Source organism: Rhinolophus sinicus, linkage group LG16 (assembly GCF_036562045.2).
Source record: "Rhinolophus sinicus isolate RSC01 linkage group LG16, ASM3656204v1, whole genome shotgun sequence".
Lineage (NCBI taxonomy): Eukaryota > Metazoa > Chordata > Mammalia > Chiroptera > Rhinolophidae > Rhinolophus > Rhinolophus sinicus.
This window is the reverse complement of record NC_133765.1, coordinates 31,235,215-31,261,780: the sequence shown is the minus strand read 5'-3', so window position 1 is coordinate 31,261,780 and position 26,566 is coordinate 31,235,215. Positions and strand designations below refer to the sequence as shown.

At 55.2% G+C, this 26,566-nt stretch overlaps 1 protein-coding gene across 2 annotated transcripts in view; it reads right to left on the bottom strand.

Moving 5' to 3' along the window:
• Positions 1–400: 400 nt before the first annotated feature.
• RBM19 (RNA binding motif protein 19) overlaps positions 401–26,566 on the bottom strand; it is a 127,190-nt gene continuing 101,024 nt past the window's right edge. Inside the window, exons 24-25 of one of the 2 annotated variants that reach the window (XM_019734080.2) lie at positions 17,239–17,351; positions 401–540 (exon numbers count right to left, since the gene is read on the bottom strand). In XM_019734080.2, the coding sequence (XP_019589639.2) occupies positions 17,254–17,351 (98 nt within the window). In that variant the 3' untranslated portion in view covers positions 401–540; positions 17,239–17,253. Of the gene's footprint in view, positions 541–15,898; positions 16,492–17,238; positions 17,352–26,566 lie in introns of those variants that run through there. The other variant, XM_074321072.1, reaches the window with a different exon arrangement.

The window sequence follows — 26,566 nt, the reverse complement described above, 5'->3', positions numbered from 1 at the left end:
AAAAGCAAAACCTCCTTTCCCTGAATAGGGGGAAGGGGCGGGGGTGGAGAGGGCTGGCGGAGACTTATCTCTAGCAGGTCAACAGCGAGAACGTGGCTGCTACCGCGGTTTTCGCCCTCTGCGTTGTCATCGCGGAAAAGGTCCGCACAGAGGGCTCGTGTGGGGACAGAGTGTAAAAGGCACCTTGTTTTTGTATTTAGAAATAAGAATCCAATATACATATCAAACGTGAGAAAAAAAATAAAGGGAGCCAGATGTCTTGTTCTCCCGGCCCCCTTTCCACTCGTGGTCTGGAGATAGTTTTGCTCCCATGGGGAACCAGCCCTCAGCGCTGGCTTCGGGTGGGCTGGAGTTCCAAGTTCATTTGGCAGCAGAGGTAGGTCGGTGTGGTGCCTGGAAAGAGCAGGTCTCGCTTCCCCCTCAGGGGTCTGAGGAGGCAGGAGGTTGTGCGAGGACAGAGCAAGCAGGTGCCGTCTCTTCTCAGTTCCGCAAAAGGCAGCCATCTCTCCCCTGCCCTGGTGGGCGCTGTTATCCAACGATCTAAAGAACAAGGTAAATAAATAAACAAATAAATACTAATAATAATAATGTGAAACATTTGCTTTGTCCAAGATTTAACGTGAAAGCAACCAACCTTGCAAAGTCACCAGCCCACGTGCCTGGGGAAAAGCGACTTCGCAAGGTATGTTGTGAAGGAGGCTGCAGTATCATTGCTTCCCAGTCTGTTGTGCTACTTGGGGGAATCTAGGGGGAGCACGTAGACCCACACTGTCTGTGAGGCAGGAGTGAGGTGTTATCCTGGTGACCATCTGTATGCACATTTCCAAAGAACAGGGCACGGAAACGCTCAGATGCCAAGACCTCACACCCTCCGACAGCTCCATTCAGATGCTCAGGGCAGGGCTCCTGCCACAAACCCATTCGAAAGTTTGTGAGATGATTAAAGTTAAGCAAAGCGGGATGGAGAAAGAGAGAAAGAGAGAGAAGAGTTAGGGAGAGAGAGAGTGAGGGGAGAAACGCAAGAACCCATCTGGGCAATGCATCACATTGAAATTGCCCCGCATTAAAAATTCACCAGCCAGTGAATTTTCAAGGGATTTGTAGTAATTAGATGACAAAATGCTGGCAAATCTCAGGCTTGCCAAAGATGTTACTCAGGGGTCAAAGACTCGACACTTTCGGCTGGGTAATTTGTAAGTGTCAATCACTCGTAGCCATCAGAGAGAAGGGAGCGATCTAAGGGCTGAATTCTAAGTAAGTCCAGGCGCAGACTTGAGCCTGCCGTCTGCCAGCAAAACCCTAGACCCCAGCCGCTCCACTCAGGAACAGACAGACAGCGGCTGGGCCCCGCCTGGGGCTTGAAGTCACGTAGGCCAACCCAAGTTTCCCGCTTCTTGTTTGATTTTATTCTTTTAGGAAAGCAGTGGTTCACAAAGAGTCTGACGTCCCTCCTTGGAGGAGGAGGAGAAAGTTTCCGGTGGCCGGCCACCACTGAAGGGCAAAATGGGCCGTTTGAGCAGGGGAGTGGTTTCAGTGTCTTGACACCCAGCCTCAGTGCCTTTGTCTTCTCATCTGTCAATTGGGGACAAGACTCACCTTGCAGGGTTGTTCTGACTGAAGGAGGGAAAACCCGCTCTAACTACCTAACAGATTCCTCGCTCAATATCTAAACACCTTTGTCCCAGGCACTGTTCTGAGCTCTGAGGACTCAGTAGTGACCAAGGCAACACACCGGCCCTCGTGGAATATCCTAGTTGGGAGAGGGAGGAGGAATGAAGAACAGAAAGACAGAAAGCACGTCAGAGGGTGGCAAGTGCCAGGAAGAAAATGGGAGTCGACTTTGCACACTGTGGAAGGGAACGCCTCCCAGAGGAGGCCACATCTGAGCAGAGGCCTGGGGAAAGAAAGGGGCACAGAGGCTCAACAGAGGGATGTGCAGGGAGACGCCACAGGCCTGCCTTGGATGATTCCGTGATGAGAATTATCATGAGGCTGGAGACTGTTGGGCAAAGGCAGGTGGGGGTATGGAGGGGCTCGCTCCCCACCCGCGAAGCTTTGGATGCTTTGAGGCCCCACGACACTGGATTTGGCGCAGCCCCACCTGGACAGTCCCTGGTTAGATGGGCTCCCAGGGTCCTGGGGGGGAGAGAATGCACTGGAGATTCCCGTATGTGGCACCTGGCCCTGCCTGTGGGCCTGGCTGAGCCCTGCGAGACGATCTCATTCCAGCTGCTCATGCTGATTGAAAGCGAGCTACTACAAAGGGACGAGTGAGCCCGAAGGTAAAATGACGCTGTCAGAACTGCACGGCCCGGCACTGCCTGGAGCCCAGACGGGAGACCATTTCTGAGATAATGGGCATGGTGGGGCCTCTCTCCCTCACTGCTCCCATCTTCAGGGTATTTTCTGGTAAGGGTAATGGCGTTGGAGTCAGACAGACCCCGGGCCCTGAAGCCTGATGCTGCTGTTTCTGAGTTGTGTCACCCCAGGCAAGCCACTACACGGCTCTGTGCCTTAGTTTCTACATCTGGAAAATGGGCATATGAGTCCCACCCTTACGGTTATGACAGGCAGTATTAATAAGAATCTGGGTCAGGGGAGGTTCTCAACAGAAGCATTTCTAGCTCTAAATAACACAGCCTGATAAACAAGATGACCGGACCCTGGCTGGCCACTGTCGTATCCCAATCAGAAGAACTCCGTGGCTGAACTACACTTCAGGGAAATAAACCTCTCCTAGGTGTAGGGGGTCAAACCTCTGCTTTAAAAGACAAGGAGCTGGGCCAGGGTCTCTTTTGTAGTTTGCTGCCTGGTTTGCAAAATAAACATGCTAAGTGGAATCTATGCGCTGGAAATATTTATGTATTTGGTGAACACTCACGCTGCATCTAGGGAAGGACCGGGGCTGGTATTTGTAAATCACTTTCTCCCTGGAGCTCTTCCTGGTTATTTCATAGTTGTTGGTGGGGGCAGCGACCAGCGACCAGTTGGGTGTATTTATTCCTTCACCCACCTCCTTCCCCGAGTCCAGGTCTCCCTTCCAGTGAGCTTTCGCTGCAGGTTTAACTGGGCTATGAAACTGCTCGAGGAGAAAATGAGAAACTACCCAGTGTCTCCTGGGAGGCAATGGGCTGGGCCTCCTGAGCTCCGATGGCCAAACCTAACACCCCATGGGTGGGCACAGAGAAGACTGGGAGCCCTTGGACAAAGGCAAGCGCCCTGGGCACCCACTGAAGAGGCTGTGAGGACTCAGACCCAGCCCTCGCTCGTCTCCCTATGTCTCCGAGGCACAGGACCCACTTGAGATGCAAATAAAAATTAGCAGCAGCTGCAGGTTGGCCATGTATCCTCCATGCTCCCTCGTGAATATCGCCTGTCTTTGCAGTTTAGATTGGGGCACTTGGAGCTGCCTCGGCATTTGCTTAAGAATCGATGGGACTATGGCTAGGAATACAAAAAAACAATAATCACCATCACAGGCCGTTTATTGAGCACTTACTATGTGCCAGGTGCTGTGATGAGGCCCCTGGCCAGTTCATCTCAGTTCATCCTCACAAGGACCCAGTGACACAGGTAGCATGACTGTCACTTTGTCAGGTCGTCCCCTTCATTTCCGGTGCCCTCTCCTTGCTCTGACTTCCAGCCCTTCGCCTGACATTATATTACATATGTCATGGATGAATGCAGGCTTGTTTGTGATGAGATACACCTCCCTCCCCGGGTCAGAGGCTAAGGCTTTTTAGCTACCTGTTTTTGTCCTGTATCAGGAAAAGAGCTGGTGTGGTGGGGAGGGTGCCTGGAGGACACGGAATACGTCCCCTGGCTGCTGTCTGGACCAGCAGAGGTGGGGGCTTGTGCGGGGCACATGCCTTCAGAAGGCAAAGCTACAACCGACCACATGTCCCATGGCTTTCCTGTCCATCCACACACACGACCACAGGCATGCACTCATGCCATCAGAGCTGGGTGCCTCCCGGGCGCTCCCAGGACGCCCCCCCACCGGGTCTGTGGGCTCTGAGGGGCAGGAGCTGTTTTTGATCTCTTCCCTACAGACCCCAGGGCCTGGTCTGGGGAAGGTTCTACTTAATGCTCTGCTCCGTGCACACATGCACCGGGTTTTCTCTCATGGGCCTTGGCTGGTGGTCGGGGGCTTGGGGCTGAAAGTCAGAAGGACCTGGCAGGAACACCACGCCAGCCTCTTCTGAGCTCGGTGACTCTGGGGAAGTCCCTGATGAGCCTGGAGTCCAGCCCCAAGCCTCAGTTTCCTCAACTGCAAAGTGGGGGGCAGTGGCAGCACCCACGGGTCACAGGGTTGTGGTGAGGAGTCAGTAATTGATCATTTGACTTAATTTTGTCATCGAATTCTGAGGGCTTAGAACTTAAATCTCAAAGATGGCTGAGCTGTGAGGACTCAGACCCAGCCCTGAGGACTGGTCAGAGAGAGGTGCCTGGAGGGCTGGGCAGACTCTCCCTGGCACAGCAACAGGTGTGAGGGGTGGCCCCGAGCCCCACTGTGGCTCACTCCAGGAGCAGGGCTGCATTTCCACATTTGAAACACAATGGGCAGAGGCAGACCAGGCTGGCAGAGGGGTACAGTGCCGTAGGGAAGAGTCAGCTGCCTGGTTTCAACCGTGGCTCAACCCCCGAGCCGTGTGGTCTTGGTCAAGGCACCTAACCTCTGGGTTTCTGCTTCCTCACTGGAAACGAGGATGGCGATAATGGCGCCCATCTCGTGAGGTGGTGAAGGATTAAATGAGTTAGTCCGCGGTGAGGGCAGTGATGACCACAGTCACTTATCAGGATGGTGGATGAACCAGGGCTAGAATGGGGGAGTCCGAGGGAGGTGACCCAGGGAGGTGACCGAGGGAGATGACCCAGTGCCCACGGTGTGCCAGGGGCTTTATATCCTACAGGTGGGGCCATGGCTCAGAGAGGTGCAGTGTCTGGCCCAAGTTGCACAGCTGGGTGAGCACCTGCTCAGTGAACCCTCTGAGGTGGGTGTCCAGTCACCTCCATTTTACAGAAGAGGAGACTGAGGCACAGAAAGGCAAATTGGTTCTGAGATCACAGAGCTCACGTAAGTCATAGAGCTGGCACTTTAGCCCAGCATCAGGCTTGTTCCCACCCAGATGTCGGTAATTCAGACACCCTGACCTCAGGGAGGATGAGAGGTCACCTCCCACAGGAAGTGCTCTCGGGTCAGGGCTCTACCCTCGACCTTCAGGGCTGGGTCTTTCTCACTTGGTGATGAGGGTCTGCCCCAGGTAACCCATCTCTCCTGGGGCCTCAGGTTGGACCCCACAACCGTGGTCAGGAGAGCCCAGTGAGGCTAAGCTGGCTCTCAGCTGGGATGGAGAGGAGCCTGCAGGGGTCCCATGGCCCCTAGGGCGCTGGCCACTGTCTGTGAGGGGACCCCTGCTCCCCAAGCTGTCAGGCAGCCCCTCAGGACCACCCTGCTGTCTGCAGCTCTGCTGTCAGGTTTTCCAATTCTGATCACATCGTGCCCGCACCTGCCCGCCGCCGCACATCACTGCCATTCTCCATCCCCGGACCCAGTTTGGGGTGAAAGCCTTGCTTATTAGTCAATCTGGATCCCACTTACTGTGAATTACCAGGCCTGATTGATATTCATGAGTGGATAGAGGTGAAACCTGTCAGCTGCCACGTGACTCCCTGCCTGGGTGGGGTGGGGGGAACAGGGGGGAGGCTGCTGTGAGGACGCGGGGACCAGCAGCCCTGACATGCAGTGGTGGCCCCCCAGATGGGGACACACAGCACCCTGGGAGCAGCCCCCGGCTGACAGTGGTCCGTTCTCAGTGGTGGCCAGGACTGGAAGGTACCAGGAGGGCTTGCTAATCTGGATGGGTAATGGAGACGGGGGCTGGGAGCTGGGGGCTGGGCTGGGCTGGAGAAGGCCAGCGGCCAGACTCGGCTCCCAAGTCCCACCGATCCCCCTTTGCACAGGCCATTCCTCCCGCCCGAGCCTCCCGCTCCCCCTGCAGCTGGAAAATCACTTCTTAGAGAAGCCTTCCCAGCACCCCATTGAGTCGGCCTCACCACTGCTCTCAAGGTGCCCTGTGCTGTCCCTGTTCACACACAGCAGCCTGTAATCTCAATTTTGGTGTTTGGGGCTGAGCTCCCCGGCTCACCATCTGGTGCCAGGCACAGGGCGGCATTCAGTAGAGCTCGGACCAGGCCCTGGACTGTGGCTTGGCACTCATTTCCTGGAGGCCTATAACCCTCCTGGGAGGGACGGTCTCTTCCCTGTTTCAGAGGAAGCAGGTGCAGACACTTGAAGCCGGGAAGCAGAAGCGAGGCTGGGGTGATTCTCAGGCCTGTGCTTCTGGGTTCAAGGGCAAAGCTTAACCTCTCACCCCCAAGGGCTTGGGTTTCTGGGAAGCATCCTTGTCTGGAGGGGCCAGTGGCTTTTGCTCCCGACAGCGACACTCCCAGGCAAGATGAAGTAAAAGTAACTACTTGTCAACTCAGAGAGAATGCACACGCTGACTGCACCCCTTTCCCCCCAAGCTCACGCTGAAAGCGGCGTTGCTGAGTGGGGGCGGAAAGGCTAGATACAGATACATTCTTCTAGGCAGACCCACAATCTACTGAACAGAAGACAGATGCAGGAGTTGAGGTTGCTTTTCAGTCACTAGAAAGTTAAAGTCTAGGCTTCCAGGAGAAGGAACAAGAGGAGGTGCTTTTCTTCCCCTCACCCCCCAGAAACGAGGCCGCACCACCTGGGTGGCAAGAGGCTCAGAGATAGGAGAGGAAACAGAATGCAGAGAAATGGCGCCAGACCCCCAACCCCGGTTTCTGAATTTGAACACACTGAGTCTTGGGAACCGGAGTGAACTGGCTCCCGCTGTTGAAGAAGCCGGGGCACCTTTTAAAGGGAGCAGTGGTGATAACAGGCACAGCAGAATCTTGCAGGAGGAGGGAATTAACTGATGGTCCACTCACACCCGCGGGCTTGATGGGTGCCATCTGGGCTCACCCCCCTGACCATAATTTCCCTGGCTTTGGCAATGAGGAGTCTCTGAACTTCCTGTTTCTCCAGGGACAACCTGGATTCCAGCCAATACTCAGTGGGGGCCTCCCATGTGTGGTCACTTGTGAACAAGACCTGCTCCCTGACCTCAAAGGGCTTCTAGTTGGTGACAGAGGGGCAGGGCGAGCATGCAGGGAGAGCCAGGGGGCTGCTCAGAGGAAGAGCCATCAGACCTGAAGGATGAGTGGCTGGTAACCAGTGGGAAGGGAAGGGGTAGAGGAAATGGGAGAGGAAGGTGTCCCAATAATCAAGGCAACAGATGGGGGTTGGCGCTAAGTTGGTGCCCATGGAGGGGCATGGATGCAAGGCATGTTTACGAGGTGTGTGAGGCATCTGACGGCATTCACGGCCCCAATTCTTCACCCCCTTCCATCCCACGTCCATGCCTTTCGGTGATCCCCTCCCTCGCAGACGTTGGGCTCTGCCGCATGACTTACTCTGGCCAATGGGGCAGGTAGCAAACATGTCTTTCTGTGAAAGCAGCAAGACCCACACGCTACTTGGGGTTTTCACTGACAACTACTGCTTGGGTCTAAGACAGTGAGACTTACACTTGTCTTAGGCTAAGACTCCAAGGAAGGAATTTGAAGACCTGTGGATGACGCTCATGTGAGCTTAAGTTCTAAAGTCAGCTGGAAAGGTGCAAATCGGGGACAGTCAAGTTGACCTTGAAAACGTCCCAGGAAGACCCCAGGCAGCAGCCTGACTCCATCTGTGGCAGAGACTGCCAGCTGTTCCTACATTCACTCTCCTGCTTCTTGAAGCACAAGGGCCTCCATATTTTAGAGGGGCACATGGGCCCTCAGGAGAAAGCCTACCTCCCAGCCTCTTTCAAAGGTAGGTTTGACTGCGTGACTCTGTTCTGGCCAGAGGGCTGTGCACAGACGTGATGTGAGACCATGCAGTGTCCTTCTCTGCCCAGATGGCTGGGTCCTGGCACAGTGGGGAACCTTCCTGGGGCCGTATGATGAGAGCCATGGAGGTGACACAGGGAGCCAGGTCCCTGCCACTGTGCAGCGCCCCTCGGGCTGGGCTTGCCTACCTTCCGACTGTCCCGTGAGAAGAGTCAACCTGTACCTTACTTAAAGCACTGGTATTTGGGGCTGTCACAGCAGCGGAAACATACTGTGACCAATACACTGTCTGCAAGGCCAATTTGGCCACTGTTCTTTGGCTGAGCACTGGATAAAGAAGCTGGCTTGCATTTTGGGGTCCACAAAGTTATCTCACAGCTCGAAACTGTTGCAGTGAGACGCTAATACTGTGAGAGCTGGGCAACTGAGCCCAAGAATAGAAATACTAGAAGGGGAGCGGGGTTAAGGGCTGTGGACCCAACCCACTCAGTTCCCCATCCCAGCCCCTCTGGGGAACAGCCTGAGAACCATGAACAGAACCAGTGTTTCCAGTGACGTCCTACGTGGCCCACCACTACCAAGCTTCCTTCCTTCCTCTGCAAAGCCAAGGCGGGGAGAGGATGGCTGACTGGTGCGGTGGCCAGTGGCGATGCCTAGAGAAGGGGGCCTGCCCTCTTCCGGCACCTTCCGGGACTATTAGCCTTGGAGTGCATTTCATTCTTCGAGCCTGTTCCCTCACCTGTGCAGAGGGTGACAGTCTCTGCCTTGTGACTCAGCCGAGATGCAACTGAGCTCGTGACTGTGAGCGCTCTGTAAATGGCAGGGTGACACGAAGACATATGAGATGGCAGTGATATCGCCTGGAATCTTTTTGGGGACTGGGAGAAGGGAGGGCTCCTGACAGTTCCCTGGGAAGGCAGAAGCAGCTGCCATCCGGAAATCTGCACAACAGAAAAATGTCTGCTGTTGGCCTGCACCCAAGGATGGGCGCTGCGGCCCCAGTGGGTCGTTTCCAATGAAAGCTGCAATTAAGGGGAAGTGGGGTATATTAAGGAAGCTGGAGGGGACGTGGCCCTGGCTCCTGGCGATGCTCTAATTGGATTGCGGGGCCCCTTTAACTCTGCCGCTTCGCCAGAAGGTCCTGGGCTGGGGGCTTGCGCTGGAGCACTCCAGGCTGCTGGGTGGTGGGTGATGGGAGAGCCTCCCAGGGGGTTGGGGGACACTCCTCTACTTTGGGGGGTGGGGGTGGGCTAACAACAGCAAATGGTTACTCGGTGAGTGCTCACCGAGTACTCATTTAATCCTCACATCCCCAGTCAGTCCGTACAGCTGGTGTTCTCGGTTCACAGGTGAGGACACGAGGCTCAAGGTCACGCTGCAGGGTAAGTGGCTGAGCGCGGACGCAAGCCCAGGGAGCCTGGCTCCGGTCTATGCAGAGAAGCATGGTGGGGCGTGAAGAGCACAGAATGGGGGGTTCTGCCATGGTGTGACCTTGTAGAGGCCACTCGCCCTCTCGGGCCTGGCTTTCTAAGCTGTAAAACCAGAGGGGCTTGCTTTAGAACAGGGTGTGGCAAACTTGACAATGAAGGGCCAAAGGGTAAATATTTCAGGCTTTGCAGGCCATAAAGCTCCTCTTGCAACCCCTCAGCTTTGTGGCTGCAGTGGGAAGGCAGCCTGCGTACAACTGTAAGCCAGTGGGTGTGGCCGAGTGCCAATAAAACTTTATTTACACAAACAGGCAGCAGCTGGATCTGGCCCGCAGGCAGTTTGCCAACCCCTGGTTTAGATCACTTATGTCCCTTCCTTACCACTTCTTTTTATTGTGCTCATGTTCTTCATTCTCTTTACACCAATTCACTTTTTGAAAACAAATTTTTACCCCGTCCTTAGAGCTTGGTGAAATTATAGGAAGTTAAAAAGTTCGTGGGCTGCGTAAAATCACCGTGTACCATGGAAGGCTGCCTTCCACGCTCTGTGAGGCACGTTTAGGTCGGTGGTTTGCAAACTGCTCAGGTGCCGAGGGGCAGGGTGAACAGGTGGGGGCTGGGCCTCAGACCCAGCCTTTAAACAGCAGTTTCTGCTTCATATGTTTTCCGTGTTCGGTTCTGCATAAGACTTGTTTGGAAAAAGGGGTCCTGTGGCCACAGGTTTGGAACTATCTAGAAGTGGCTTCAACATGAACTTGAAACTTATGAACTTTGGGCTAGGATTTCCCAGCTCTGCCTACACAGGGCTGTGAGTTCCCCATGTTGCTTCTTAAGTTTCTTAGAGAGAAAACCAGACGATTTCCTATTGCGCCTTTGGTCCAGCCCTCTCTCCTGAACTTGAGACACACACTCCAGGAAGCTCTTTGTCTCCCAACGGCTAACGGTCACCTCCAACGCGGCACCTTCAAAATCTAATTCCTTCCGTTCAGAGCCAGCTCCTGTAGTCAGCCTGTCTTCGCACACGCTGACTTCTTTCCTGGCTCAGGCCCCAGACCATGGTGTCACCCCTGGCATTACACACCCCACAGCCAAACCTTTGGGCTCCACCCTCAATACGTGTAGGTCCTGGCTGCCTGTCACCTCCGTTGCTGGTCTAAGTCACTATCATCTCCCCTGGATGACTGCAAGGGCCTTGGCACTCATGTCCCTGTCCCTCTGCTGTCAATTCTCAACGTACAGCTATGGAAGCCTGCTCTGCCCACCCCCCCCAGGCCCGGCTTGGCAGCCAAACTGAGCCTGCACAGTGGAGTCCACTGCCCGCTCCCCCTTTTCCCTGAGCACACGGGGCACGCTCCCAGCCCAGAGGCCTTGCTCCTGACCCTACACACCCATTCCTTCCCACTCTGCTGTCACACCACCTCCTCAGGGAGACCCCGTCAGTCCTCCGACACCCTGTAAGAAAGCAGCCTCAGGGGCACTGGAGAAAAGAACGTCTGCTGGCCGTCTGTCGGCCCACCTCCCACCGCGAGCTCCTCGAGGCCGGGGAGTGTCGTCCCCAGCACGCAGGGCCAGGTCTGGTGCACAGCAGGCTCAGCAAACATCTGTTGGGCGCGTGCGTCAAGGTGTTTTAGGTTCAAGCTTCTCCCGGGGCTCTGCGGTTCCGCCAGGTCCCAGAGGCTGAGGCCAAGGGCTCAGCCCTCAGGCACTGACTATCCTCAAGGGAGTGTCAGGGTCTCCCCATCACCCCCACTCTCCACCCTGGAGCCCTAGCACGCCAGGGCAACGCCTGGCACTGTCCATGGCCATACTGAGCCGTGACACTCACTCAGGGATTGATGGCATGCAAAGATTATTAAAAAATAAGTAAAATAAATAAGAGAGCACATTAGGGGTTTATGGCAAGTAGGTGCTGGATAGGAGAAGCCTCATCAGGGGGAAAAAACTGGACGTTTTTCATTCGAGCTGCCTTGAGGTTAGAGTTCGAGTCCCAGCAGCACATGCCAGACCTTCCTTCCTGAGCCCAGCTTGCAGGGGCGAGGGGAGGAGGGTGTGCGCTAACTGCCCCACGCAGGGTCAGCTCTCCCGCACCACGGCTGCCCTGGAGAGGCAGGAGACAGTGTGAGGGTGGGAACTCGGGCTTCCTGCTACACGGAGCTGGGCGCCAGCCCTTTGTGTGGTGTCATCTGGGGAACGTCGCCTGCCTTCCCGAGACTCCATATTTCCGTCCACTCCCTTCCCACAGCTGCTGGGAGGATGAAGTGTGAGCGTTCATCCCTTCATCAAATACTATCAAGCACCTCCTTCCTGGCCGCCAGGCAAGGGGTGCAGTGTGCGCCCCTGCCCTCCTGGGGCTCACAACCCAGAGGGAGGACAGATGTGAAACCACAACTCAGACAACCGTTCACAGCTGGGACAGGTGCAAGGCGCAGTTCAGGTGGCACGAGGGCACCGAACAGGGGCCTGGGCTTGTCCGTATAGAGCTTGGAAAAATCATCTATGGGAAGGCGGGGCAGTACAGGAGAACCAGTTATTATTAAGCAAGTGGTGACTTAGCCTTTCAGTACTAATTCTGCTGGAAACAAAGGCTCCATATTAGTATATTCGCAATACTCAGCAAGAGAAGCGGCCAGAGGAGAGAACCCAAGTGGTGTTTCCACGGGATGGGAGACCGTGCTCTGTTTCTGCGAGGTGAACCAAAGGGTTAAAGTCGTTTTCATTAAAATTTAAATTTCAGCAGGCGCTCACTCTCCCTTCGCCGTCCTTTGAACGTTTGACTGGCAACCATTTCATATTTCAATCTCGGCAGAACAAATTGAATTAGATGTTGAAACCAAACTCGGCTCCGTTCACCAAGGCCTGCACACTCTGCTTGCACTAATCCTCTCCTAGGTGCTGCAGCGCACAAGCGGGTGTTGCGAGGGCCGGCCTGGCCTCAGAAGACAAAAAGGCCCAAGGAGGCGATAAAAGGAGGAAAAACACGCGGACAGAGGCCACTGGAAATTGTCTTGTGCCTGACGCGTGGGTCTCCAAGTCTGGCAGCCAGAACCCCGTGTGGATCCAGCATTTCTGGGCTTGTATTCCTGGCCCCAGCATCGTGCCTCCCACGCAGGGGCACCTACTAAGTGTTTGATGGATGAATGAATGAACGAATGGGGTGAGGGTTAGCGGCTGGCTCTGAGGACTCGCTCTGCCAGCCTCTACCCTTTCTGTCTCTCCTTCCCGAGAAGCCACAGGGTGCCTGGCGCTTCCCCAGAGTCAAGGTGCTTCTGAGGGAACCTGGCTCACTATGGTCTCTCGTTCCTCTACTCTGGCCCCTGCCGAGTGTGCGAGCCGGTGGAGTGTGCCAGCTCTCGTTTCCCAGGGGGGAGGAAGCAGACCTCCAGGCCTGGCCTGGGTCTCCACTGCACACCCGGTATCACCCCACGGGAGTGGGTCTTTGCTGAAGACCAGTCTGTAGACTGTGTAAGTCTGGACTGGCCTAGAAGCGCTGACCCAGGGCCCGGGTCTGGTTTTCAGACTACTGTGGCAATGGCATCCTGCCTGCGGGTGACCCCAGGATGGAAAGGGTTAGGAACAAACACGGCGACACTGGGGAAAGGGCATGCCTGTGTCCCAACTATGCACCTTGGCAACCACCAGCCTACCCTGGGACTGGCCTTGGCTTTGAGCAAGGACTGACGGGGTAAACAGTGTGATACTTGGCCTGCTCTGGGCTGGGGGGCAGATGGCACCTGCTCCAGGCCACCTTCCTGGATACGCGGACTCCTTTCCACCATGACCACCTCCCGGCGACTGCCAATGCTGGCCCATGCCTCCATTGTGAGCTCAGCAGGCCTGTTAGACACAGGCCAGGGTCTGACTTCTTTGGGCCTTCACTGGGTGAAGCCCCACAAGCTTTCCTCTTTGTCTAATAATAATAATATAATAATAATAATAATAATGACAGCTACCATTTATTTAGTGTTCACTAGGCATGGAGTAGTCTGCTGAGAGTGCTTTCCATAATCTTCTAAAAAAAAAAAATCTTATGAGGCCGGAATTATTGTACCCATTTTAAAGATATGGAAATTGAGGCAGGAGATGCTGAAACCCATACCACAGGTCACACAGGCAGAGGTGGGTGGAGCTGAGATTCCAACCCAGGCCTTCCTGGAATAAGGGCCAGGGCCTTCTTCTCCCCTCCCTCCACCCCTCCTGCTGCAGTGCACCCCACTGTCTCTCATCTCTGCCCCCATCTGACCACCTGTTCCCCTCCTGCAGACTGACTGCATATCAGCTCACTTGTCCAGGGTGTCTGTATAGCACTCTTGCCTGCCAGGCCCAGGGGCTCAGCTGCCTCTGCTCCTTCCCCAAGCCTGGCCCCTCATTCTGAACACTTTGCCACCCTTCAAGGCTCCTCAGGGCCTCACCCCCAGACCATCAAACTTCAGCAATTCCCTGGGGTCTCCACCTGCTCAGCCTTCTGGACCCCCATGTGCACACCCCAACCAAACTCCTGCCTCCCGGCTCTGCTTCCCTCTGTCCCTCCATGAGGCCACCATGGGGCTTCCTTCCTGCCTCCCCAGGCAGCACTGAACCGAGTTCCATGGAAGGGATTTCAGGCAGAGAGTTTGTTACAAAGGAGATGGAAGAGCTGGGAGCCAGACACCAGTGGGTGGCCTCACCCCTAGGGCCTCAGGGAGGCAGTGGTGTTACCAGAGTCCAGGGCTGGACCCTTGGTGGAGACACCACGCAGGACAGAGGGACGGCGAGGAATGCCCTGGCTTCTCTTCCCCAGCCCCAGACACCCGCGGGGGCCCAGCCCTGGCCAATCCCGACTGGAAGCCTGTTGGCAGGGAGCCTGGGACACTCGACCTGCCGGGGTCAGAACAGGTGGCAGGGGGTAGCCATGGGGCATACAGGTGGGGTTCCATCTCTGCAAACAGTTTGCCCCAGTTCTCCCCCTGCCAGTCAAGCCCCACTCCTGAACACGAGAGCTCACAGGTCAGGTGCAAGAGTCCCCGATGAGCCGTGGTCCCCGGGCTCTCAGCATCACCTCTCCTCCCCGGGCGCCTGCTCCAGTCCTGCCTGCACCACATTCTCTTCCTGGTTCTAGCCTTACCATTTGGGGTGGCAGACCCCTCTGAGAAGTGGATGATCCTGTCCTTCCCCCGCACGAATCTATATAGGGACCAGGAGGCCCGCTACCCTGGGGCGGCACTCCATCCTCAGCTCTTCCCTCTGTGCTTTATTACTGCAATTTCTCTCCTAGATCTTCTGGTTGCTCGGGCCACGGATGTCCCATCATCACTTCAAACTCAACTGAAGCTCCCTCTGTCCTGCCTGGTGTTTCCACCAAGGGTCCCGCCCTGGACTCTGGTAACAGCTCTCCCGTGCCCCACCTCTCTGGTGACAACAGGGGCTATCCATCGCTCAGAGTCCCCCGTTCACCCTGCACACACTGGATGGATGCATTTCTCCCAAGACGCTTTCATGTGGCTCCTTGTCCCCAAAGGGGGAGAGACGGGCGCCTCCTCTGGGCCAGGCCCAGGAATGACCTAGTTTTACCTTATTACAGTGTTTCCCTGAAAATAAGACCTAGTCGGACAATCAGCTCTAATACGTCTTTTGGAGCAAAAATTATATAAGACCCTGGTATTATACTATATTAAGACCCGATATGTATATTATATTATATTACATTACATTATTTATATATTATATATTATATTATACCGGGTCTTATATTATAGTAAAATAAGACCGGGTCTTATATTAATTTTTGCTCCAAAAGACGCGTTAGAGCTGGTTGTCTGGCTAGGTCTTATTTTCGGGGAAACACGGTATTACCTCGCTCTCTTTTACTTTGTTTTAGAACAATGATAGTGATGATTATAATAATAAAAATCACAATAGACACACTTGGCTCCTTTCCCGCCCCCACGTCCCTGTGTCAGATGCCTTGTCCCTGTTCCTTTGTCACAGCACTTAGTGCAGGGGACAGCCTGCAGTTTGAACAAGTGACTGTGTAATCCTGAGCCCTGTCCCTTTCCCTTTGAAAATAACTTCTGCTTTAAACAGTTAGGAACTACTAAAGTTGCGTGTTTAGCCAGAAGGACCCCATGTCCCTAAAAGAAGGCAGTGGGAGGGAATGGGGTGGCCCCCAGCCCTGTCACCCAGAGACCTGGAAACGTGGGAGCCTGGTCACCTGAGGCTCTGGCCTGGGAGGTTTAACAGCGACCCCACCGCCTCGCCCGGCCCAGAAGGCTGTGGTCACCTGATGTCTGAGGGACACCCTGCTGTAAAAGCTGGTATGAGCCACTCAGGGATTGTGTCTTTTGCTTCTGTTAGTTCTTAGCGATGAGCCAGGGCTGATAAGGACGCACCTGCCCCACAGGACACGGGGAGGAGGCTTAGCCTTGAGGGGCAGCCAGCGCTGTGGAGTTGGGCTTGAGTCCCAGGCCACTCTGCAAACTGGATGGAGACTGGAACCCCCAACAATGCACACACCAAGTTTTACGCACGAAGATTCCTGGACTCTCACTCGGAGCCCCATCCAGAGGCACAAAGTCAGGAGTAAACCGAAGTGCTGACGAGCACTGACTGATTTACTCCAAGCACCATCTCTGATGTAGGCACAAAATCACCCCAATTTATGGACAGAGAAGCTGAGGGTCAAAGGGGACCTCGCTGGTCCAAGGTTACATAGCTGGGGATGGCCAGGCCAGGATTCAGACCCAGGTCACATGGGCCATAGCTCTTTCCTCGCCGCCTTCCTGCCTCCTGGTGTGTGCTGGGCACGGGCCCTCTCTGTCGGGGGCCGTATCTCCAGGCGGGAGTGGATGTGGGCATACTGGTGGCCCCAAACCTGGGAGAGGCCGTGTGACATTGTTTGCCAGGGCTGGGAACCTGGATGCATTTCACAGGGCCCCCAGCCCGTGAACAGAGGGCGTCCGCCATGAGTGACACAGCTGAGTTCAACCAGTGAGACTGGTGTCTGGGCTGGCAGACTGGGCTCTGTGAGCAGCTCAGAGGCTTCCCCAGGCCGAGGTCAGCAGGGCCGGTTGTGTCACCAGAGCTTGTGGTCCCAGGTGACGAGGATGGGGCCGGACAGAGGCCGAGTCCCAAACAGAGAGCAGGCCCTCGGACAGATGTAGGTGGGAACTCCAGCTCAGCAGTCCTGGAGGGGAGAGGGGGAATGCAAACTCCTGGAGCCTGTCTCACATGCCCACTGTGCCTGGTGGTTTTCACAGATTATTGCTGCACTTCCTTTCTCGCTAAAGCCCTATGAGGTGGGAACTAGTTAGTGAGGAGGAGGCTGGGCCCAGGGAGCTTTGGGAAGGGGGCCTGGGGTCCGCGGCCCGAGGCCCGAGCTGGGTGGAGCAGGGCTTCATGCCCACATGGCCTCACTTCAGGGAGCTGCCTCTAGCCCCCCCCGCCCCCAATGGGTCTGGGGCAGCGAGCTACGAGGGTCCTTGTTCCCACGTGCTGTGTACTCTGGAGCAAACCCGGAACTCTTCTGTATCCTGACTTTCCTACCAGCAAGACGGGGCCCTGTCGTGTCTCAGGGATGCTGGGAGGAGGAGTGAGTGGGAGCCGCAAACGGCCGGGGGTTGAGGGGAGGCCTGGTTTGTTCCTGCTGCTTCCAGGTCCCTGTGCTACCACAAAAGGCTTCCTAACGTGGCCACACTGGCCCGCCCTCTGGCCCTCCCAAGCTGGCACAGAGCAGGTGTTGGCGGCACAGGATCCCAGGCTCTGGGCAGTAGACTGATGCCATCCATCGTCCCCTACGACCTTGGACCTGCAGAGGGTGGGGCCACCTGCCGTAGCCACCCCACTGTGCGCACTGCTCCTCCCAGCCCACATGGTAGGGAGCGCAGAAGCCAGAGCGGCTGTCCCCAGTCCCCAGGGCCCTAGAGCCACGTACCCTCTCGGTGCCAGCTCACAGCTGAAGGGTTTGCTCCTCACTGTCGTTTTCACTGTCTTCCAGCTGCTCCAGGATCTCGTCCAACACCACAGACCGCTTTTTCTTCGGGGGCTCTGTGGGAGCCCAGATGGCAAGAGAGGAGAAAAGAACAGCAGAGAGGGTTGGAGGCAGGAAGAGAGAGACAGCAGAGGGGAGGGAGAGGGGTGAGCAAAATGGAGGGGGGGGGACGGGACGAGAGAACAGGAAGAGAGGGAAGTGGTGAGAGACACAGGAGAGAAGAGGCAGAAGAAATAAGATGAGAAACAGGAGACAGCCAAGGCGGAGGAGGTATGAGAGGCCAGCGGGGAGAAACCACAAGAGGGGAGAGAGAAACTTCGGGTTAGTCTCAGCTTTGCTGTGGGGAGCTGACTCTCTGGGCCCCAGAAACCTTCCTGCTCTGCAGGTCACCCCCTCTCCATCTCCCACCCACAGAGGAAAGGGAGTGAGGAAGGCCTCCTCCCAGCAGCTGTTAACCAATCTCTGCCTGCCTTGGGGCGGAGGGAGCTGAAAACCTTCAGAGAGGCTGAGTCAAGCCAGGGCGATGGTTGAGGAAATAAGTAGAAGCTATTCTGTTTTCCTGGAGGTCGCAGACTCTTAATCGTATAGCAGATGACTGACATACAATAGGTGCTCAATAGATGCTGGGTGAATAGATGCTCAAGGATTTCAGAAGAGGCATGGAGGGAATAACAGAAGTGGCTTTAGAGGGGCTATTTGACTTGGGTTTTGAAGAATGTAGAGGAGTTCTCTGTGAGGCAAGGGGCAAAGGGTGCAGATGCACAGCATGACCATATGAAAGAGCATGATGGGCTCAGCAAAATATAGGCCCTCTGGGCCCCAAACGCTACTGACTGAGTACCTACTGTGTGCTACGATTCTACTCTCAACAATCCCACAGGTAGGTACTAGCACTGCCTCTTACAGGTGAGGGAACTGAGCCATAGAAAGGTAAGTCTAAGGTCACTCAGCTAGGAAGTGAAGCCAGGATTTGAACCCAAGCCACACCAAAGCCTATAGTCTTTCCACTTTTCATGAAAGTCTCTGGTGCTGGCCAGAGAATGCCAGGGAGACAAAGGGTGGTAAAAATAAGGTGCACTGGTCCCCTTGACCCTCCAGGAAGGGGATGGGGTAGGGGAGCTGTGCTTGGAGGCTGGCCTGCTTTGTCAGTCCCTCAGTTAGTCTAACCACTCATTAATGGTCAGCCTCACTCACAGATAACACGTAATTTGTAGAGAGGCAGCTGTAGAGGTTGTCCCAATACCCTCTCGTCTGCAGCTCAAACACCTCTGTGATGTCTTCTAGGCGTTGCAGATTGCCCCCGTGACCCTCTGTCTCCATCTCCCCACTGGGCTGGGAGCTCCTTGCGGGCATGAGCCCAGCCTGCTGCTTGCCCAGGGATGGAGAATCTCAGGTCTTCCTAGGTCATCTTGAACAAGTGACCTGGCCTCTCGGAGCCTATTTATGCGTACTTCATCTCATTCCTCCAAAACCAACCAGGGCACTGACTCCTCGCATCTTCTTCACGGTTACCGGCCCAATCCAAGCACTTTCACCGTCTCATGCTACTCCAGGCCTGTCCTCACCAACCCGGTCAATTCTAATTCTCTCACAGCAGCGCGAGGGATCCTTCTCAGCACAGCACTCCATGGTCTCAAAGCTCCATGGCTGTGCATAGCACAGAGAGGGACACCCAAGCCCTCCAGAGGGTGTCACTTGAGCTGGCTCCCCCTCCAGGCTTGTGAAGTGCACTCCCACCTCGACACCTCCATACCCACAGGCCTCCCGCCCTTTATTCGAACCCCAGCTCTGGAGTCCCCTCCTCAGAGAGGACTCCCCTGACCACTGTCTAAAACAGGACCCCTAACCTTCAACCCCTCTCTGCACTTCTCCCTACGGCAGGCATTTGTTTGGGGCGCTGTCCCATCCACTCTGTGTCCCCTGCCTTAGCACACAGCCTCGCGCCTGCTGGGGGCTCATGAGTATTTGCTGAATAGGGGGGATGAGCAAGGGTGGAGTTGCCCACTCAGTGAGGGTGAGGAAGGTGTGGGAGGCTGCTCCCCCCTCCTCCGCCTGCCCCGGGAGCCTCAAGGCCTGGCAGCTGTATCCATCATTGTTAATCATGAAAAGGGAGAGGGGACAGGATGGGCTGGGAGCAGGGGCGGCAGCCCGTGGCTCCGACACCCACTTCCTTTCCTGCTGCCTCCTCGATGCTCTTGGTTTCCTTATAATCGCCAGGCTCTGGAGGTGCACAATGGCTTCTGGAAATTGAATTTGTGGGCAGGTAATAGCAGCCGGGAAATAGAAGGGCAGCAAAATAGGGCCTGCGGGCCTGTCACAGACGTCCCCCTCCCAGCTACTAACAACGGGGATGGTGGTAGGGGGAGGAGGGGGAGGCTGGGTCTGTCTTATTGGCGGCTGTGTCCCAGGGCACAGCACATAGTAGGTGCTCTGTAATCATTTGTCGAATGCAAGAATGAAAGAATAAATGACTACAAGGTGGGTAATTTTTTACAAATAAAACTGGTAATATAAGGATAGCAATAAAACAAATGAGCGGCAGAGCTGGGAGGCACCCCAGATGTCATCTGGCTGGGGAAACTGAGGCCCAGAGGGAGGCGGGGGACGCAGCCGGAGTCTCATAAGGGCCCCTTTTAGGTGGTGGGAGTTATCATCCCCATTTCACTGGTGGGAAGATAGAGGCGCACACTCCGAGCCCCCCAGTTAACATGTGGCAGACTTGGTGTGTCCGCTTCGCAACCCACACCTGCTATCTGCTTTGTGCCACGTGGTGTCTCCTGAGGGGCCCTGCTTGGGGGCGGGGGGCATGGCCAAGGCCATACAGGGCCCTGTGACAAGGCATGCGGTCACCAGGTCTGGTTTTAGGATGACACACTTGGCCTTGGCACTTCCCAAGCTGTGTGACCTCCGGCAAGGCACGTACCCTGTCCAAGGTCAATCTGTCACGTATAAAACGGGGGAACAGGGCAGTTCTTCCACCCCTTCCCTCCTCTGTGGTCACCCTTTGCTGACCCACAGGCCTTCGCTGACCATCTGGAGCAGGGGAGGGGTCCTCCTTCCTGCGAAAGTCTCTCAGAGCAGCCCTACTTCTCCTTATCACGTATAATTGCTAGGAATGCGGGTGCTGACACCACAGCCCCACCACTGACTAGCTGAGTGGCTGTGAGCAGCAGACTTAGCCCCTCAGTTTCCTTATCTGTAAAATGGGGACACTATTAATACTTCCCTCGTGGGGTTGTGGTGAGTGAAAAGAGCAGGGCCTGGCACCTGGGGAGGGCCCATCAGTGGCGCTGAGATTGATATCTTCGTTACTATTACTCCTATAAGAAGTGTTGATTTAACATGTCTCTCTTTGCCATTAGCCCAGTGAGGGCCAAGTGGGTGGGGACTGTCGTAGGAAGGCTAGTACATCAAGGCCAAATAAAGCATGTCTCGCCCCCCACCAGGTTGGAAAACGGAGGCACCGGGGTACCCACTACCTGCTATGGGCCGAGGGGTATGGATGGCAGGTTGGCGAATGGCTAACTTCATGGCCTTGGAAGTCAGTCAAACTGAGGTCCCAGCTCTGCCACTTAGTGGCTCGGTGACCTTGGGCAAGTCACTTCCACTCTCTGGGTCTGGACACTGGGGATGAAAACAGGACCCATGTCCGGGGGGCCTGCGAGGACAACCGAGTTCAGGCCTGGCTCGCCCTGCTGGTCTCGTGGGAACGGGCATCTGTCTCAGGCCAGGCCCCAAATGCCTGCCCCCCTAGGACGTGGTGGGCCCCGAATTCCCACCAAACGACCCGCAGCACCCCCCTCCCGCCTGCCTGCGTGCTGAGCACCCTGCTCGCCGGGAACAGCTGCTGAGATCCCACTTCCCCGACATCAAAAGCCTCAGTGGGTTTTCACCAAACAAACATAATGCAGAACCGGAGAAAGGTGTAAAATAAATAAACGAAACAAGCTGTGCGTTTTCTTTCAGTATTACAGCTGCACCCAAAGATAAACAACAAGTGAATGTCACCCAACATCAATACCGGAGAAATTAACTTGACAAAAAGCTCAGCCGGCCCCCAACAACCCCCCAGTCCTGCCCCCTCCCCCCCCTCCAACCACCATTTTGCATTTCTGGAGTTCCCATCTAATGATTTTATTTTTCAATTAATTCCTTGACAGAATGCCAGCCCGCGTCTCTCTGTCGTCCCTGGCTGGCGCTGTCGCCCTGCGTGGAAGGCACAGGCAGGCAGAGAGAAAGGCACAAGCGGGTGTGTGTGTGTGTGTGTGTGTGGGGGGGCTATAGGAGGACAAGAAAAAGCGCTTCCTGGGGTTTTGTTCAGGATTGAGGAAAGCCAAGTAGGGAGGGAAGAGGCGCACGGTTGGCTGGGGAGAAGGGGCTCTGAAAGGCACAGAGAAGAGGCAGGGTGAACAGCTAGGGAGGATGGGTTGTGAGCCCAGGGCGTGGGGTGCCGGCTGGAGCCGGCTGCTGGGCTCAAAGCCTGCTGCGCCTTGGGGCCCCTGGGGCAAGGGGCCTCACCTCTGTGCTCTCAGTCTGCAGTAACTGCGTGGTACCCAGCTCCGACAGGGCTTCAGAGCAGTAGAAGGGTTAGCGGTAGGGTTCGTCCAGGGCCAGGCGTGCAGAGGTGTGAGTAGTAAATGTTAAGAGTAACAACGAAAGTGTCCTGCAAGGACACCCAGAAGGCAGACAGAGAACCTGCAACTGAGAAGCCGCAGGCTGAGTCAGTGCTGAGGGCCAGAAGGGAACACGTGTCCTCAGGCCTCAGTCAGCGCTCTTCAGGCTCTGGACAGCAGGCTGGGTGTGGACTTCCAGAAAACCCACCATTGTCAGATGTGAAAGCAGCTGCTCCGTGGCTTTGGGGAAGTCACACGACCACAGACTCTCCAAAGATCAGGCTGGGGGGCCTTCCTGTCACACCACAGGGAGGCCCGGGCTCAGTGGCCCACCCTGTGGTGGAGACACGAGGCCAGCCATCCTTCAAAGGAACTCAACAGGAAAGGTAGGAAACTGATCCCAAAAGAGCATCCTCCTACCTGCGTCAACTATCTTCTCAAGCGGCCAGTGGATGTCAACCCAACCACCTGCTAGAATCACCTAGAAACCACTGACTCAGTTCTGACTCGGTGGCCTGGAGTGAGCACAGGCTATTGAGGCCTCTGCGATCCCTGCTGATGATAAAGATGTGCCGAGGGCCCTGGCTTCCTGTGAAGCAGACTGCAGCGCAGCCCGACGGGTCGACCTCGCTTTGTGTTCTGGGTATCACGGGAGTCGTGGGTGTGCCGTGGTTTCCGGCAGCTGGACTGGCGGCTCCCGGTGCACAGGGGTTGGTGAAGGCAGTCAGCCTGGATTAGCATGGATTTAGCCCGAGGTAGAGCCGTGGGGCTGGGCTAAGCCTGGGGGCTTTGGGGCTTGGTCCTGCCTGTGTTTGTATTAGTTACAGATGCTGGAGAAGCCTGTGCAGGCGGAGAGGAAGGTGAGTGTGCAGATGAAGGTGACTCATCGCAGAGCAAAAGAGAAAAAGGAACCAGGAAAGGGTGGAAGGCATCCCTCACTCTGTGCCTCGGGCCTGGAGGGAGCGTTCACCTTCTAGGGGCTTGGTTGACATTAGCTCTCTGTCCCTTTCTCTTGGTATAGGCCCTGGGTTGCAGGTAGAGACTGAAGGGGGAGAAATGGGAGCATCGCCTGATAGGTCCAGGGTGGGATGTCGTGTAGCACTGGGATCTGTAAGTGCAAAGGCCTGGGAGCCAGGCAGGAACGGGATGGCGTCAGAGAGTCTGGGTGGGCGACGGTAGGGAGTGGTGCAGACTGTGGCCAAGGAAAAACCCATGCAACTCAGCCCGACTGTCCCATGGGAATGCAGGACCAGGGTGGTCAGACCTGATTCTTCACCAGAGGCCAGAATCTGCAAATTCAGGCCAAATTTTCTGACAGCCAAAGAGTGGTGATTAATTGTTGTTTTTTTTAAAAAAAGCATTTTTTTTTCATGTTTTGTAGTCAAAATAAAGATCTGTGGCAGATCTCAGCCGATGGCTCACCAGCGCGGCCTCTGATTTATTCTCTCTCCTGTCTACAAAACCTCACTGGTTTCACTTGTGATCATGAAAAAACAGTAATAACAACCTTCTCGCCGGTTTTTTCCTTGAGTTTCTCCAGCCTGGGCCAGCCTACAGTTCACAAACAAAACCGGCCGCCCCCTGCCTCCAGCTGCAACCCTGGAGGGGAGTCCGCCCTCCTCTAGCCCCTATTTCCAGCATTCTGGTCCCCAGGCCCCAGAACCTCGTCCAATGCAGGCCCAGCCCCGTTCCCTCCCAAGTCACTCTGAAATTCTCCTTCTGTCAGTTTAATTCCGTGATGGATGAGGAAGAGCAGGAGAAATGGCCCGCACAGCTGGTTTCCCCGTTAGCCCTAGCAGGGAATCCTGGCCTTGCTGGCGATGGCTGAGTGAAATGTTTGCGGAACGCAGAGAACACAAGTCAATAACAATTTAGCTGGATTGGGAGCAAGTACCTTCCCGCACGGACAGCCGCTCCCGGGGGAAAGAGAAGAGAGTGTGCAGGATATTGCTGAAGCGCTTGGAAATATTTCCAAAACACCACTCAAAGAGGCTCGGGGCGTGGGGGGCGGAAGGAGGGGTGACCCAGAAGACACCTGCTCCAGCCTCCCCAGCACCTCTGCAGGGAGAAACATTCAGCTCCTTCCCCACAGCCAGCCATTTGCACCCTTGCTAGCAGCTGCCACCTAGGAGCTGCCTTGACCAAAACAGTCTCTACTTCTTGATTTTTCTTCTCAGCCACAGCAGAGCCATAAGGAGGGCAGGAGAGGCACCAAATGGAGGAATAAAAATGAGGCAAGGGGAGCTTACGGGACCCATCTGCCTCCAGGGAGCTGGAAAGATCCAAGGCCAAGGGGTATTTTGAATAATAAATTCTGTGGCTTCACATACTTGCTTGAACTTTTCCTGGCTGTGATTTTTAAAGCCCCATGATGATGTTTTCATGCCAGGATCAAGGAGGCATATTTGCCAGGGCTGGCGTGGGGATAATGGGCTCTCCTGGTCCCCGATCTTGTGAAAATGTGCCATCCTATGAATGATGAAGTTATGGGGGGTGGGGGTGGTGGTGAACTGTTGCAGGCTTTAAATATCATCTGTATGCTGATGACTTCCAAATTTATATCTCAGCCCAGACTTCGCCCCTGAGCTCCAAACTCATAGATCTATGTGCTTGACATCTCACGGGAAGTACTGATGGGGGTCTCAAACCCAGTGTGCCCAGATCTGCCCCCCGCACCGTTCCCACCCGCTCTTCCCAGCTTCCTGGCGCCACCATCCTCTGAGGGGCAAAGGTCTCTGCACAGGCCTCCGTTTCCCTCTTGCCTTCCAGATGCAAGTGTGGCCGGCTCAAATGTTACCACAATGCTCATTCCACCTGCTTCTTCCTACGCCCTGATCTCTGTCACCACCCGGGCCACCACCCTCGCTCCCTGGGGTGACTACAGTGGGAACCCCAGCTCCATTCTTGCCCCCTACTACATTGCATGCCCTACACAGCAGTGTAAATGAGTCTGTCAGTGTAAATAAGGCATGGCACTCCCCTCTTTAAATCTTCAAGGGACTTTTCACTGTATCTTGAATAAAAATCCAGTTCCCTGACACACCTCTCCAGCCTTCCCCACCCTAGACTTGTACTTTATCACAATGGCCTGCTGGGAACATGCTTCTGTCCCAGGGCCTTTGCACCTGCGGTAACCCCTGCCTACCTGGAATGTTTTCCACCCAGATCTTTGGCTGGCTGGCTCCTTTGCTTCACACGAAAATACTGACTCCTCAGAAAGACTTTTTTCCAACCACCGTATTTGAAATCTCTTCTCCCCTTCCCCACCCCTGAGGAGTATAGTATGTTCTCCTTCCTAACTTCCTTCACAGGGCCTGCTGTCATCAGAACTTGATTGCTATTTAGTTGTTCTTTTTTTATCATCTGTCTCCCCCACTCAAGTATCAGCTCCATGTTCACTGCTTTGTTCTCAGTGCTGAATGAGGCTTGATAATTAGGTGATAGTGAAGAACTGGGTGAGTGAATGAATGAAAATGGAGGGAGAAAGCCAAGCAACGGGGACTCCTTCCCAGGGAAAACTGGGGTTCTTAAGCGGAGGACTCCAGCGGAGGGTGGTGGGGTGCGGGTGGGGGGTAAGGGTGCGGCTATGAGGCATCTAGAATTGTATGTTCCCTGGGAAAACGGAGGTCATGGTGGAGGAGCCAGCCACCTGCAGCTTTTGGATAAAACAGCCACTTCACAAGGCCTAAGGGCTATAAACTTTTTCTGTAAAGGGTGAGACAGTAACTATTTTAGGCTTTATGGCCCACAGGGACTCTGTCACAGCTACTCAGCTCAGCCCTTGCAGTGCAGTGTGAGCACACAGCCAGACACTACATGGGTACATGGACATGGCCACGTGCGAAAAAAACTTTTCCGTACACAAACAGGCTGCGGGCTGCATTTGGCTGGCTCTACTTTGCAACCATAGCCCCACGTGGATTGGGAGCCCAGATCTAAAAAAGGGGGACCGTATGGGATGCAGGAACTACTGGGGATCTAGGGAGTGGTAAAATAGGTTATCTGTTCTGTAGCGTGCAGAGCTGTGCACCCTCATGCAAATCACAAGACCTCTCTGGGTCTCAGTGTGCACCTCAGAAAAATGGAAACAGCACGTCTCTCCAGGGAATGAGACTGAGTATAGGACACCATTTGGCATCGCCCCCTGCACATGGCAGGTCCCCGACAAAGCTTTCTCCCTCTCTTTCTTTCTCTTTCACCTGACCTGATCTTTAATAAGAAGTCACACGACTGCCTCTTTTCAGGCTGGTGGTGTTCCCAGGCTCAAGGTGAGGCTGCTGCCCGACAGGGCTCCTGTGCTGGCTGCACGCCTAACTGACCGTGGGGTCTGAGCACACTGCAGCCTTTCCGAGCCCTGGTTCCTCGCCTGTGGGGGACAGTGAAGAGGAACTGACACTTCCACCGTGCCCAGTACACCGAGCCCCAATTAGAGAGGGCCGTCCTGATAAGTAGGCGCCTTTTTGTTACCTTTGGCGATTCACCCCACAAATAGGTGGTGAGCACCCACTTCATGCTAGACGCAGGGCCAGGGCCTTATCCCCTGGTGGGGAAAGCCTGTGGGGACAAGCGCTACCAGACAATTGCACCTGTGAACACAGAGTAGCAGGAAGATGAGGTGAGGGCTGTGATGGGGGAATTGAGAGGAAAAGGGGTGCTGG